This window comes from Mus caroli, chromosome X (assembly GCF_900094665.2).
Source record: "Mus caroli chromosome X, CAROLI_EIJ_v1.1, whole genome shotgun sequence".
Classification (NCBI taxonomy): Eukaryota; Metazoa; Chordata; class Mammalia; order Rodentia; family Muridae; genus Mus; species Mus caroli.
In genome coordinates, this window is record NC_034589.1 from 36,036,905 (window position 1) to 36,053,766 (window position 16,862).

Below are 16,862 nucleotides of genomic sequence, written 5' to 3' on the forward strand. Positions count from 1 at the left end.
TGGGTAGGGAAGTGGGGGGCGCTATGGGGGACTTTTGGGATAGTATTGGAAATGTAATTGAGGAAAATATGTAATAAAAATATATATAAAAAAATACAAAAAAGGCACTATGGCTCTAAAGACTGGAATAAGGTGATTAAAGTGAATATTTTATGTAAAAGGATGCCAAGAAAGGCAGTACAGTAAGTATGTTTTTACTTTGGGGCAAGCATGAGCATAAAGAGAGAAACACTTTTAATTGGATGAAGAAATAAATTGAAAGGGAATAAGAAGGACAACTTGTCCTTGTATTATTGGTATTATTATTACTATTTATCAAGTGCTTCCTGGGTTCATGGCTGCTCTAAGAACACTGCAAATTTAATTTATTTAATTCTTAAAATACTCATATAGACCTCATGGAATAGGTTTTACTATCATCTTTATTGTAGAGATGAGAAAACTAGAACATGGTGATTTGAAGAACACATACAAAGACACATTGCCTTATAAATAGCAGATCAGAAATCTATGAGATATTTGTCCAGATAAGTAAGAATATCTGTTAACTTACAACACAGGCAGAGAAATGCCAGAAGAGAAATATATAGTGAACAGAAAATGATTATAGGTCCATAGTGATATAGTATTTACCTAAACTCAAATATATAGCAAAGTCTCAACTTGACTGTACACCCTAGAAGCTAGTATAAATGAAATGTAGATAAGTAGCTAAAATATAGAGGAATATGTAGGTTAAAGCTTTTGAGAAAGAAATTATTTTATCTTGGGCTTAATGAATAGAGTATGAAGCTAAAATCCTAGACTGTAGGAAAAGTGTTCTATTTTTTTAAGTACAGTAGGTATGGTTTCATATCCTGAGGCTCTTTAAAATGGAAATCAGAAAGTTTGTTAATGATAGAAATCTGTGTGTCTCAACTATATCGTCTCCATTTAACTTCAATATCAGAAGGGTATGTACCGAAATAAGGGCATGTGGACCAGAGATACAAAGGTATAGAATGTATAATGAAAATAATACCAATAACATTCACATCCAAAATGAGCCCACACCTTGAGAAAACACTAAGGATTATAGCAATTTTTTTGTTTTTTGTTTTTGTTTTTGTTTTTTGCAACTTCTATTGGAATGAATGATTAGGGAATCCTTTTTTGACTACTAACATTCTTTGCAAAAAGAACCTAAACACTTACTATGGCAAACAAGCATCAGTAAATATACATTAAAGTACAAACTGTGCATTCATTAAAAACATTTGAGGCTAAGTTAATAAAGAGAGAGTGTGTGTGTTGTTGTTTTGTTTGATTGTTTATGTCATCTTTGCTTTGTTTTTTCATTTTATAAGAATGATCATGAGTTGGATAAGGGGAGGATATGGGAGGAATTAGGGGAGGGGGAAGAACATGATAAAAATATATTACATGAAAATTAACAAAAATGGATAAATAAAATGGAAGCCAATTAACTTGGAGTGCACTTGTTACCCAGTTCTGGGGAGGCAGAGAGGCAGGTGATCGAAGTATACTGGCCAGCAGACTAGGTAAGTTTGCAAACCTCAGACCAATGCAAAACCTTGTTTCATCAAACAAGAGAGATGGTATCTGAACAATGATGCTTGAGTTTCATATCTCTCTCTGGCTCTCTCTCTGGCTCTCTGGCTCTCTCTTCCTTACACACACACACACACACACACACACACACACACACACACACATATGTGTATATGTGCCTGATCACAGAGTTCTACATACACAAGGGCATTTGACTATTCTAAATATATTAATATTCTATAATTCTGAATAAGAGGCAGAACTGTGAGTTGTATGTTAGTAGTAGTATGATACCTGACTGCAAAGACAGCAGTGCAGAAGCGTTTCCCATTGCATTCTGGAGAGCTCTAGCAATATACTGGTCTTATATACATTTTTGTCAGTGACTTACATGAAAATAAGGATGATTATCTCATCATCTTGCATATATATATGGCCATAGCATAGAGCCCTGGATACATGAGTTAAGGCAACTACTAAGAATCATATTTAAATGGAATCTGTTATGCTCCCAGCTCTTTTCCAACCAGCAATCTTAGGAATATCTTGAGAGTGCTTGTCAAATGCCTGGTTGATGTTCAGTATGTTATTACTCCCTTTAACCACATGGCTTTCTGCTTGGCCCTAGTCTCAGTGGGGTGAGAGACTAACTGACAAGGTTTACTAAAATGCTTAAATCAGGATACATAAGAGATGACCTGGGCTAATCAAATTCCCGTTTAAAGACTTTGGAACCTAGTATCACAATGAAATGAAACAGTTAGCAATGACACAGGAAGTTGAAGAAATGTGGTGAGCGGTATTAAGTGGTACATAAGCAGTCCTGTATTGCAGGGGTCAAAGCAGACACTGCGGTAGACAAAAGAAATAGAGCCAACAGCAAGAAAAAGCTACTAGGTGAGGAAAGCAGCAATATGTGTCTACAAACGTTGCCTTTTCTTTGGGTGTTGACCAGTGTTTTCTGAGTTTCCAGGGACTAATATCCAATTGAAGATGTGTGTTTTTCAGGGAAACTTGAATGACCTTTGATCTGTGAAGTCAGAGAAACTAAGCCTCAGGATGCATTGAGCTTAGATTTAGAATCTGAGAGCATTTTGTGAAAAGTGAGTGTGCTTTAAAGAGGAAGTTGGAACCCAGAAATATGAGGAACTTATGAAGTAATTGGGAGACAATTACTTTAAGTAACTGGGAGACAATTTAGCTTTAAACGCGTATAACAAACCAACTCATCGTATGCTCGCAGCCAGCCATTGGATTGAGCATGGGGTCCCCGATGGAGGAGTTAGAGAAAGGACTGAAGGAGCTGAAGGGGTTTGCAGCTCCATGAGGGGAGCAACAGTGTCAACAGACCAGAATTCCCTGAGCTCCCAGGGACTGGAAAACCAACCAGAGAGTTCACATGGAGCGATCCATGGCGCTGGCTGCATATGTAGCAGGGGATGACTTAATTGGACGTCAGTGGGAGGAGAGGCCCTTGGGCCTGAGGTTGTTTGATGTCCCAGTGTAGGGGAATGCCAGGGCAGGGAGGAGGGAATGGGTGGGTGGGGACACACCCTCATAGAAGCAGGAGGAGGAGGGATGGGATAGGGGTTTCCAGGTGGGGTGGAGAAACTGGGAAAGGGAATAACATTTGAAATGTAAATAAACAAAATAGCTAATTAAAAAACGGTCAAGTTTGGTTTAAAAGGAATCTTTGAGTAGTTGTCCGAGATAGAGGGGAATATTTCAGTTATTAGTCAGTTCTTTTAATAGAGATACACAAATAGAGGCAGGCAACTACTTAGTAGGGATAATAATGTCACCTTTCAAATGTACAGTGTTTTACAATTTATGACATCCTCTATATTGGAGTAGTTTGTTCTTTTTATTACATGATCATGGTAGGCAATTTTGGGGGTGTGCTAGTGATGGGAGCCAGGGACTAAGTGCTTGTTCCTAGGGCAATTTTCTATTTATTTTGTTACAAATGAGGAAGCTAAAGCTCTAAAGGGTCCTATTATCCAGCTTGTGCATAAGTTACTGTGCGCTCACTCTTACCCTTTATTGACTAAGCATGAAATGAATATTTTTCAAGGATAAAATTGGAAAGCTTTAATTAATCAGGCTAGTAAGGCTTCCAAGTATTTTTAACTTATTTTTCTGATGCTGAATATATTTCCAAATGGACTAAAAAGGCTCTCTTCTCAGTATCACATGGAAACTTATGTTTGTCTCTACATCTTAGGAAACTGAGACCAATTAATACATTCCTTGTACAGATACAGAAGGTCCGTGGGTGCAATTTGTACAAACATGCCTAGATGCACATTTCAAATAAGAATAGTTTTATTTCTTAATTTGCCTGAGCCTGCTCATCCTCCTTCCAGATTTCCTGTTATTTGTCTTCCTGAGGATGGAACTGTGTTACTTGACAGAACATCTAGTTAATCATATTGTCCCACTCTTTCCTTAGCTATTGCAAGCCCCACAGAAGAGTCGAAAGGAGAATGAGGGAGATATGTCTGTTTAAAACTATAAAGATTTCTATTGTTATCCAAAATTTTTAATTTTATATGTTTACTTTAGGTGTTTTGCCTCACACATACATCTGTGTACCATGTGCATGCCTGGAGCCCAAGTCAGGCAGAAAATGGTATCAGATCCCATGGGACTAGAGGTACATAGCTGTGAGTGACCTTGGAGCTGGGAAATAAACCCAGGTCTACTGGAGGAACAGAGAGTTCTCTTAACTGCTGAGCTATCTCTTCTGCCCCTGAATAGTTCCTTTAACCTTTGCTTCTCTCACTTTATACATTTTCTCCCTTTGATTACAATAAAATATAAGAAGAAGATGAACAAGGAGTAGGATAAGGAAAGGAATGGGGAAAAAATAAAGGTTAGATTTTATCGAAAAACACGTGCACCTGTATGAAATTCTCAATAATAATAAAAATGCACAAACCTTATCATTACTAGTATTCAAAATCTGTGGTCTTCACCATAGGTGCTGACTACTACCACTGTGTTTTCTATCAGAAGGTAGCAGAAAAGAGTGGTTTATAAAACCGTTTTAATCAAGTATGTGGTAAATGATACAGTTTTCTGGATTGCGGCCACAGCACTTTCAGTGTGTTCGTAGTGATACTTGCTGATGCCCTCTAATTTAATATGCTACTCTGGAGGAAAACCTCATGATGTGGGTTTATTAGTCACTCCCTTTCTGTTATGATTCCCAGAGGATATTAAGATAGAAGTTCATGCCAGACATTGTTTATTGACTGATATAAATGTTGTTTATATAAAATTGTCTTTCGAAAATAATTAAGACATAAAGAAGTCAACAGGAACTCCTGGAATTTGACAACAGAACAGTATGCTTCACGAGTTATCCTTTTGTATGGTAATAGAAAGTGGCATTTGGGTATGCAATGATGAGGATTGAAGTCAGGGACTTCTGAATGACTGGCAAGTGCTCTATTGCTGAGCTAGATTGCCTTCTCTAAAAATGGTAAATTTTTAAAGAAAGAACAATGGGAAATGGCGAGTGACTTTCCATTTGCCTAGTGCCACAGTGCCTTTCTGCTCAGAGGACTGAGAGCTATAGAGGAGTAGAACTTTGCTCACAATAAAATTTAGGGAGTGAATTTAGAAACTCAGATATGTGACATGACAGAAAAATGGTGCCTTATTTACCTTCTACGAGTCATGCTACTAGAATACAATTTTCAAGTTACCCTTTCTAAACTATTAGAAGGCACTTTCTTTTCAAATGATTTTTATAAGAAATAATATGGCAGTAACTACAATTTATCCAACTGTCTTTCTTTCTTTCTTTCTTTCTTTCTTTCTTTCTTTCTTTCTTTCTTTCTTTCTTTCTTTCTTTCTTTCTCTCTCTCTCTTTCTGTAAATCTTTGAAACACAACACAGTTATTTTTCATGTTAAGGTCACAGTGACAGCTCAGATCATTGCTTCATTTTAGTTTTGGTGGGTATCTGAAAATGATGTATGCATCTTTATCCATACATCTATGTGAAAATGTGTCCAGTACATTATTCCTTGTGTGCCTACAAAGGGATCTGCCCTTTTATTTATATACCTGGCTGTGTGTAATGGTATATGTTTGTTTCTTTGCAGATAACTATGGTGAAAGGAGTTTCTGCAATCAGGAGAGTCATCATCTGTCAATATTCAAATGTAGTAGGGTGAAGAATAGCTTAAGTACCTGGTCTCCAGTGGTATGTTACTGTTCAAGACCCAGCTGTTATGCAGATGAACTGAATCCTGTGTGCTGGTTGGAGGAGCAGGAGCAGCTGGGCTGGGCTGGCTGCGGGTAGTCATTGATCTTCTTTGTAGAGAGTCCACTGTAGGAGGTGGTTTCCTGGCACAGGTGCAGGCATGTGGAGGAGGTGGCGGTGGTGGGAGGGGTCTGAAGGTGAACTGGTTGTGTGGGCTGCTTTGAATGTCTAAAATTGAGAGAAGAAAAACAGAAAATAAAAACTTACTCTCCTACTTTGGGAACACAGCATGACAGACCTACTGGGCTTTCAGATAATGTAACCTGTGGGGTGGGAGAAAAGTTTGAAGTTCATCTGTAAAGACGTCACTTAAAAAAGCACATCCAGCAAGCATATGAAATGTAAAACATCCATGGTTGCATTTATGTGTAAATTCTTCAGGAATATAGAAGCTAAAAGTAATGAGGCCACCTCACACAATTTGTCATCAAGGAGATATACGGCTACAGAATGGAAGGGGCATGATTTCCATCCGTTGCAAAAAAAAAAAAATCACATTTCTGAAAATACTAGTGAGAGGCACAAATTTGTTGTGAGGAGAAATCATTCTGTACTTCAAATAAAAATATAAGGCCACCTTCTGACTTACCTCAGGAAAGGATGTTAGCCTGCCTACACAGGAGTAAATCCATACTTCAGAAAAATACTTCACAAGTGTGTAACTCAACTGTGTGGAACTAATCTCTTCATAAACCCAACATCTCCTTGTAAAAAGTAGGCTAAGGGGACTTTGTTCTGGTTGCTATACACATTTCCATGGCCATGCAAAGGGAAGTCTGAACACCTTGTCTTTTGCTACACCCTTTTAGGAGCTCTGCTATGTTAGAATACCCTAGGCAGCAATGGAAAGATATTTTTTTTTCCTGCTTGTTTGCAGAGGGGGCAGATAGGGAAAGAAGTCCTCAGACTCCTGATGTTGCTGTTGTTTGGTCGTTTTCCATTGCTGTCTGGACAGGCACATATCAAGAAAGTTAGTTAGAATCTGGCCCAGGAGAAATACCCCAATTAAAGCCCTTTGAAAAGAAATCACTATTGTAACAGATAGTTTTTCCTCTTCCACAGGAGAAACATAATAGATGTCAAATATAGCTTGTAACACCAGCACGTTCTGGATAAACTTTGTAGATGGTACAGCTTTGTCCCACCTCCCCAATGACAGAATTGAAAAGCAGAAAAATGCCAGAGGCTTTCTCTGCCTAACAGAGGGCTCAGCTGGTGTGTTCTGAGGCCCACTTTGCAGGGACTGATCAGAGGAAAAAAATCACTTCTTTCAATCCTTCCACTTCAGACATGAATTTTAAAGACATTGGCTTGGTTTTTCATATTAAAAAAAGAAAAATGCTATCCCAGGAGCAAAAGTATGACAAATTCTTGGTTGAATTTTCTAGTACACGTGGTTCCCCTTTTAAATAAACTCAACATATGAAAATCTGAATTGCACAAAAGGCAGATAGGGTAAAGAGTGAAGATTATGTTATTTATAGATTCCTCTAGGAGTTCAGTTATCTTTATATACTTAAAGCAATCCGTAAAATTCCTAAACTACCCTAGGACTCTCTGTTCAACACCAAACCTATAAATCCCAAAACGTCATCACTAGTACCTAACATTTCTTTAATATTTTAAAATGTTTGCATCCTTATTCATAATCACATAGACAGAAATATGATTTGCATTTTTTTGGACTCAAGGAGGCATAACATGCTAGTAGATTCTCTCATTTTTCAGATGGGAAAGTTGTCTAGGAACCAAATCAAATTAGTAGTTTAACATGAATAGAACTCACATATGATTCTTTGACCAGTACCATGGTACAGATATGGCTAATATAGTTTTTTTTTTCCTTATGATTCACAGACATAAAATCTTGTACATTTTCTAAATGTTTCATTTATGATTATGTGTCTGCTTACTTCCTAAGTTACTATAACTTCTAAAACACAGAATGAAAGGTAGTGGATGGCAAAATGTTATAAAATAGCACAGGCTTTGGAGGAATTTCAAACTTGGCTTGGAGTTCAGTTTCTTTCATACCTAAACTTGAACCTGTCACTTACAATATGTCTATTATATCTAATATAATATCCTTTTGATGAATTTGGCTGCTAAAAGATGGAGATGAAGATAGTATGCTGATGACTATATGCTGACTGTAGTAGAAGAAGATGTTAAGAATGTGAAGAATACAGAGTCTGTAGTCTGCCTTCAGATGATGAACGGAAGGCCCTGGAGAGTTGAAATGACATGCCCAGTCACGCACTACCTTAGTTTCTTTTCCTTTTGATATGATAAAAATATTCTGACAAAAGCAACTTCAAGGAGAAATGTTTTATTTTAACTGACAATTGTAGTGGTTTTCATAGAAATGCCTTCACCCAAGATTCATGAGTTTGAATGCTTGGCCCATAGAGAGTGGCACTATTAGGAGATATGGCCTTGTTGGAGTAGGTTCAGCCTTGTTGGAGGAAGTATGTCACTGTCGGGGTGGTCTTTGAGGTCTCCTATGTTCAAGCTATAGTCAGTGTGGAACACAGTCTCCTTCTGCAGTCTTTGAATCAAAATGTAGAACTCTGGGTTCCTTCTTCAGCACAGTGTCTGCCTGTATGTTGTCATCGTTCCTGTCATAATGATAATGGACCGAACCTCTGAAACTGTAAGCCAGCCCCAGTAAAATATTTTCCTTTATAAGAGTTGCTATAGTCACAATGTCCCCTCACAGCAATGAAACCCTCACTAAGGCTCAGTTCAAAGGACAATCTACTATAGTGGGGAAGTCAAGGGAGCAGAAGCTTGTTGCAGTTGATCATATCACATCCACAATTGGAAAACAGAGATGACTGAATGTGAGCTATTGCTTAGCTTGCTTTCTTGATCTTATACAGTTTGCAGTTCTGTGCCTTGGGGATTAAGACGACTTTCCCCACATCAATCAACGTGCAACCAAAATTATTCCCCATAGTCAAGACCAGAGGCTTATCTCCAAGATGAGTCTAGTGTCTATCAAGTTGAAAATTGACACTGCCCATCACAATAAACTGTTATAAAATCGCCTGTGTGGTGATTCATTATTCAGTACTTTTTCTATTACATTAATTTGGAAAATGAAGGTGACTCTTTTCTATAATTTTAACATTTACTGTTCTTAATAAAAGTTTAGCCTTTGAGGTTGATATACTATGGTATTTATTTGATAGAACACACGTTTTGCCTTTTCTCTAAGAATATGTATTTCTTAGTGAATTGTCATATTCAAATTCTCTTTTATGTCAGAAACCATGGAGTACAGTACTGGTATAAAGCAAGGTCCCAAAGGATTTTGATTCATTCATGGGCCCTAAAGAATTTCCTGTAGTGTTTTCTTTGGTTATCATCCTGATGCATATCTACTGAATATCTAGTTGATTGCTCATAGACAGGTATGTTTCTTCATTGAAAGTCTTTTCTTAGGACCCTGGGGAAGAACAATACTATGCGAATGGAAGCATTTTAAGCAATTCTCTCACAATGTGTCAAGAGGAATACTGTCACAGTACAGATTTGGCATCCAAAATCACGTATAAGAAACATTTAATGATGTAGAGAAAGAGAAGCCATTGTGGTTTTTCACAGCCAGAGGAAGTTTTATTTCAGAGTTCAAGTTTAGAATACCTCTAAACAAACACTTGATATTTACTATCCTATGCCATACTTTCTTTAAGGAAGTCATTCAAAAGAAAGTTGCCATTCAGTAGTGTTGTACAAAATAAAAATCAATCAAGATAATCTACTTTTATGTATATATATATATATATATATACACATATATATATATATATACATTACTATATATTATACTTCTATTGCAGGTAGAATTGTTATGTACAGTAATCATAATTATATATGTGTATATTGATACATGTGCATACATGCATAATTAAATATGCATATTTACTCATATGCATATAACAATGAATTTTACTATCTATTTTTATTCCCATATTTCAAATGCAGAGTCTTTCATAATGCTAATATTTTCTTTAAATGCTTTCACAGTTTTGGAATGTTATACTTAATTTCTTACATGCAGACCTTAACCCTTATGAAATACAAATGGTCTCATACTCATTTTTCTTTTTCTTTTTCTTTTTATCACCTCAGGAAAAAGATGGAGAATGCACTTGTTCCCTCCAAGTAAAGCAATTTAATTCTTGGGCTCCATGAAATGGGATTTCCCAACATTAAACAGTAATGAAAAATACATTAGTGTTCAGTGTTAGGAGCTATAGAGCACTAATTCTGTCAGGTTTGGAGTCGTATGCATGCACTTCCAAATGTTTTTGGCAACCGTACAGTCCAGTGCCCAAGTGAAAGAAGCAAAATTGGGAGCTATGGGGGGTTACACAAATATCAATGTTCAAACACAGTTCTAAAGCTTTCTAAAAGTAAATTAAGTTTTCAAATGGCAAGGTCTAATTCATATAATATATGTGGAAATGAACCAATTTCAGGTGTGAGGTCCTAAAATAACTGGGTAAAATAATTTCTCAGTGGGGAAATCACTCTAAACTGTAGATCCAAGATATTTTACATGTGGCAGGGTTGTTGGTAGAAGTATATGCTTTTAAAGAGTACTTCCTTTTTCTCTATAAGGAAAGAAGTTGGCATGCATCTTCTCCAACTGATTTTGCAGATGATGCTTAATACGGATTACTGTTGTATAAACTTTCAGCAGAAATTACAATACCTCTCTCAGATGTCTTGCCTTTTATATTTCATTAACATTGAGTTCTGCTAAAAGGCATTGCATTCATTTTTTAAAATGTATTATACTATGGAAATCAACGTTGAAATTCTTTAAAAATTATGTTGGAGAGTGTGATAGTGAATGTAAATTTTTAGCTTGACAAGAGCTAGAATCATTGAAAAGACAAGCACGTGGAAAATCTGTGAAGAGATATTAAGTTAACCGGGACAGTGGTGAACCATTCTAGCTGTAGTAGGTACCATTTCCTAGGCTCAGACCCTCTTCTTCATGAAAAGCAGAGATGGAACTGAGCTAAATTATTCATTGTTCTATAATTATTGACCTTGGAAGTAGTTCTATAATTATTGACCTTGGAAGTAATGTACCCAGTCACCTTCTACTTGTACTGCTATGCCTTCCTTGTTATATTAAACTGTACCCCCAGGACCTGTAAGACAACAATTCTTTTCTAATTTGTTTCTGTCCAATATTTTGTCATGGTAACAGAAGAACTAATACAGAATATAATACTCCCTAAACTATCAATGATATATTTAAAGAAAGAGACTTAGTAAGAGTGATAGTAGAGTTTTATACATATTGGTAATTAACAAATAGATGAATGCCAAACCAAGTATGATATTTTACTTTCAAAAATATTTGAAATCTGTTTGTGAAAATGGGTGTTAGAGGGTTGCAAACATTGAGTAATTAGAACTCTTCAGAGCTCCCAGGGATTAATCACTAACCAAAGAGTACACATGAACCTGTCCATGGCTCCCACTATATATGTAGCAGAGGATTGCCTCATCTGGCATCAATGGGAGGGGAGGTGCTTGGACCTGTGGAGGCTTGAGGAGGGGAGTGCTGGAGAGGGGAGATGGGCTGGGTGATTGGGTGGAGGAGCACCCTCATAGAGGCAAAGGGGAGGGGAATGAGGTAGGAAGTTCATGGGGGGAGGGGGCAGTGAAGGGAATAACATTTGAAATTTAAACAATAAAATGATTAATAATTTTTGGTATTTTTGGTTTTTTGCAAGAAAACAGAGTGGACAAGTATAGTTTATCCTTTCTCTGGATGAACCAAAACATCTTTAATATTAATGTGACTGTAATTCTTTCTTAAAAGATTAATAAATTTTATATTGTATATATGGGTATTCTCTCTTAATGTATGTTTGAGTGCCACCATGTAACTGCTGCCCACATGGGCAAGAAGAGTGTATTAGATCCTCTGGAACTGGAGTGACAGATGGTTATATGTGGGTGATGGCAACGAAACCTGGGTCCTCTGCAAGAGCCAACAACTGATTTTAACTGCCAAGCCATCTCCTCAGCCTCTATTGTAACCTATAGGTTGTACACACACACACACACACACACACACACACACACACAATCACCTGTTAAACAATCAAGTGGTTTGAGGAGAAAAATGAATTCTATTAGAGAGATAGCCTAGGAGATGCTGAAATGGATGAGGAAAGGCTCAAGAGGCTTTAACATAACAAATATAACGATGCACATAAGAACTAAGTAAAAAGAGTTCATGGATTTGAACAATAGGGTATACAGGATGGTTCAGAGAGAAAAGAGAAGGGAGAAATGTAATCGTGTTATAATCTCAAAAAGTGCAAATGTTTATGTATGTGTATGGCCATGTTGCTGAGGCAGATCCAAGCAACAATAGAAAGAGCAGCTGAAGAGAAATGGAGAATTCACAATTAAGGTGGATTACTGGAGGAGAAGCCTCACAGAAGTTCTGGGGCTAGGCTACCAATAAATTATAATGCTCTGAATTGTACATGAGTTTAGTTTGGTACTGTATCAGTGAACTAGGCATGCTCCCACAGCTCTCTGACACCATTCAGTGTCTCTGAGATGGCAAAATGTACCTCTTTGAAGACTTTGTATTATCCTCTTGTTAAGCCATCAAGTAAAGTAGTATTCAGAGTTAATTTTTGTTAGTTGTGTTGTCATAACTACTAGGTGTAAAGGTCAATGCTGAAAGGATCTCCCATTTGAGACGATTAGGCTGAAACTCATATGTTACATGTAACTCTCTTATGCTTACATTCGAAGCGAGAGATCAACCTTCAGAAAGTTTCTATGTCTCCTTCACTTCCTTTTTTTTGTTATTTCATGGGCGTTACAAGAAAAACAATCCACAAAGCAGCATGCCTCGAGCCCAATTGTTCCTGACTTCGCTGAGATGTGCACTGGAATGCCTTTACTTAGTCAAATTACCCAACCTTAGGCATAATAGTCAATGTTTCTGCCTATAAGTGGCTTGTTTGCTAAGACAATCAATTCTTCAATTCAGATTATGATGAGTAAACTAGGACTTTACCAGCAAGAAGAAGGAGAGAACTCTAGTAAATGTTGTTTTGCTTAAATTACTGTAGTAGTAAAATTACCTAATTTTCACTGCTGTGAATCTTTGCTTGTATTTTAGACTAATTTGACAATTTTAAACATTTGAGTCGTGTGTATGTGTGTGTGTGTGTGTGTGTGTGCGCGCGCGCGCGTGCACGCGCGCTGGGAAGGCAGTGTTAAATCCCTGGAGCTAGAGCTAACAAGTGTTTGAAACGTGCCTGATGTGGCCTGTAGAAGCCACAAGTCTTAACAGATGAGCTCCTCATTTCCCCAAATTGGCAGTTCTATATTTTTATTTTTTCTATTGTTTTTAATTATATCATTCATTCAATTTTACCAAAACTTCCTATTCTTGCTCTCTTTCAAACTCATGTCACTTTCTTTCTTTTAATTGTTGCTACTTGCATATCTATCTATCTATCTATCTATCTATCTATCTATCTATCTATCTATCTATCTATGTATCTATACACACACATACATCCATACTAAATATAATCTGCTCAGTCTATACAGTGTTATTTGAATGTATGTCTCCAGGGGTGATCATTTAATATTAAATAGCCAATTGGTTTGATTTTCCTTAAAGAAACCTATTTCCTCCCACTCTTAGCACTCTTCTTAGTTTCCTGTAGTTCTTTTGGCATGGTTCAAACCTCTTTTCCTATTTATTTAAGCATGTTTATTAGAGCCAAAGCATTTGTTACACTAAGAAATTATCCTTTATGTAAGCAGAATTGTAAAAAGCAAACAAACAAACATGGTTTATTGTATAATTTGGAATTTCAAATATCACTATATATTAATATATGATAATAAAATTAAAATAAGTACTCATATGTCCTTAATGGAAACTGTCATCCAGTATATACCATAGAACAAGAAATAGGTAATTGGCATATTTTATAGTATGCTAACATTGATTCTTTGGCTTCCACTTTTAGCTAGTGAAGTATACCATAAAGAAAATATAAAAAAGTAATCATCTATGGATGTTTAATATTTACTTTACACTGAAATTAAAGTTACATGTAGGTATGTAAGTTATTTCAGCCCAAAGATCATTATTTATTGAAAAGCTACTAATGGAAAGTCCTGAATTAAGTGTCAGTGTATCATTTAATACATTAATAACAGATATTCTAGAATTTTACGGTTTTCATTTTCAGGGCTTCATTTATATTGCACTGTTATAAATGGTCACCTTATATTTGCTCAGAAAGCAATGCATAAAAATTATTGCAGTGTTATTTGTGAAAACAGAATTTAGAACACTGAAGCACAAATCAGGAACTTTGGTTTTATTTTGCTTAACACCTTAGTGTCAAATAAACACTGTGAAAAGGAACTGAATCCAGGCAGCATGTCTCCTCTCCATCTTACCTTCCTGGTATTTAATGTCAGAAGTTCTAAGGTATCATATATTAATTGATTAGAGCGTCCTATAATAATAGTAACAGAAATAAAAACAGCAACATTAGCTACAAAAATAAAAAGATGAGTCTATGAAATATGAACAAAACCTAGAGAGCAGGGAAGCCTAGAGAGGATTTTTATCATTACCCAAAGTCCTCAAAAGCCAAAGAAAACGTTCTGGTTCTAAATCCTACTGCCAACCATCAATTCCTACATATTAAATGAAAACCTATTGCTGTACTCTGCAGTCCCACCTTAAACACAATTTTAGGGACAAAGAATACCAGTTGAAAGGAGTAAGTTGAGTTTTGTGAAGGAATTCTGGCATGACATTATTTTGGGGAACAGTGAATAGGCTTCCATCTTGTAAAATGGGACCATATGGCACAATTATATGAATATATATAAGTTCTGAAAGGATTTTCTTCTCATTGCTTAACTCTCTCTCTCTCTCTCACCCCCCCACACAAACACAAACACACACATACACAGACACACACACACAGACACCCTTGATTTCCTATTGTGAACTCAGGGAATACATCCCTTTTGATTTGGATTTGAATAATCATTATGATTCTCCTGTCTAGCCTGTCTTTGTATTATTTTTTTATTTTCAAAAGGAATTCATTTGAACAAATTTAAATCTTTAAGATTTTAATTCAACCATTTTGTCAAAAAATAGCAAGTGTTTGTGCAGAGTGTTTTATGATGCCTAATAACTTACTTGCCTGCATTTTCCCTTTTTACTAGCTGTTTTCTCAATGTGTGGACATAGTTTATATCTGAAAAATATCTTTTACCTGAAATGTCATTTGATTAATTCTCTCAACATAAATTTTATTTGTCTCTTTCAACATTTTTGATAAGAGATTATATTGAGATATTTTCTGAGATGTCAACTTGAGGATCTATGAAACTCTATTACAAAGCTATCTTACAAGCATTGCTTGTGGTAAGCTCTGCATTTTTAACTTGCTTTATTTTTCTTTCAATATCTGATTCTTCCCTTCAATTACATTATTGCTAATCTCCACAGATACTCCTTCAAATTAACTGGTTCTTCAAAGAGATACAATATCTTAGATGGATATCATCCAGAATCCAAAAATGTTGACATAAATCCTTTTGTAGCAATAGATTTCTACATGCATCTTCAAGCCATATATACATTGTTTGGAGAATTCACTAACTGAAAGACAGCTAATGAAGTAATAAGGAAACAGCTCAGTTAGGAAACATACTTATGTAGATGCTTCCCTTACTGGATCAAGTGAAAAATGTTCGTTCATCAAAATGAGCAAATTAGTAGAATATTCTACTATAATATTCAATGTGGATTGAAAACTATATTGGACAGCTCCTACCATTGAGATTAATGGAATGCATAGATAAATAGAAGTTTTTCAAACTAGACAATAGGTCAAATGAAAAAATGGCTCATCTCAAGGGGAAGAAAATCAGATTATATACACAGAAGGAAAAGTAAGAATGTGTTTTGAAAACATTATGAATGTATTATGCTGATAACAATACTAGTCATTATCCTAGAAATAAAAAATTCATGGTAGTTATTGGTAAGTTTCATTCAAGCAAGTCTCATGAACAAGTTAATTTTAACTTAGGCTAATTTAAATATAATTTGAGAAAATATCCAAGGGAGGGGGGAGAAGCATTGTGCTGATGGTGTGTGAGATGTTAAGAGGAACATAACATTAGACATATTACTTATGTGAAGTAGTTTCTAAAAGAGAATTCTAGGATCTTAACTCAGTGGCTGAGTGCATACATGCTCTTTCCTGAATGTCTAAATTTGCATAGACCACACAGGGATTTAAGTTCATGGATGGTCCTGATGATAACCTGGATTGGATTCAACTTTGCTTTTGCTTTGGTTTATTGTTGAGTGTCAAAAAAACTCATTGTGAAGACAGAAATCAAATCAGGATTCAGTTGTGTACATGGATCCCTTTTACATCCCTTGTACTCTATAAAGTCAAGCTCTCACTCACATTAATATGTTTTTACATCAGCATACAATAACATAAAATTATGTGTTTGATGTTGTGTGTACTCTTAGCCTCACTGGTATTTGGAAACTGTAATATAAATCATGATTGTGATTTTCAGGATGTCATGTCACTCAAGCTTATTGTTTAGCTCTTTGATCTTCAAATCTATGCCAACATTATGGAAACTTGTCTCATCAGAAAACAGAACACAGAGCCCAAGTATGCTCCATTTATCTAGCTAAATATGTATATTGGCATGTTTGATCATAGTCTAAAATAGGATCTCCTAGTTATAAAAACTCACCTATAGGTCAAGACCTATAGATGTAGAGAGTACAAACTCAAGGGTAATATATTATTGAACAAATATCTGTCTTTAAAAGGAGGAGTAAAACCTTAATAGTGTCCTATTATTACTTGTGACCATTAATACAAATTATCAAAAAGGAAAAGATAAGCAGAAACTGACCTAATTAGTTGTGGAATACTTGCACATTGATGCAGAATGAA

At 35.9% G+C, this 16,862-nt stretch overlaps 1 protein-coding gene across 5 annotated transcripts in view; it reads right to left on the reverse strand.

Moving 5' to 3' along the window:
* Nucleotides 1-16,862, reverse strand: part of Tenm1 (teneurin transmembrane protein 1) — an 811,210-nt gene that overhangs the window by 353,549 nt on the left and 440,799 nt on the right. For all 5 annotated transcript variants that reach the window (XM_021153953.2, XM_029473265.1, XM_029473263.1 and 2 more), the window contains one exon: nucleotides 5,754-5,994. In XM_021153953.2, the coding sequence (XP_021009612.1) occupies nucleotides 5,754-5,994 (241 nt within the window). The remainder of the gene's footprint in view (nucleotides 1-5,753; nucleotides 5,995-16,862) is intronic.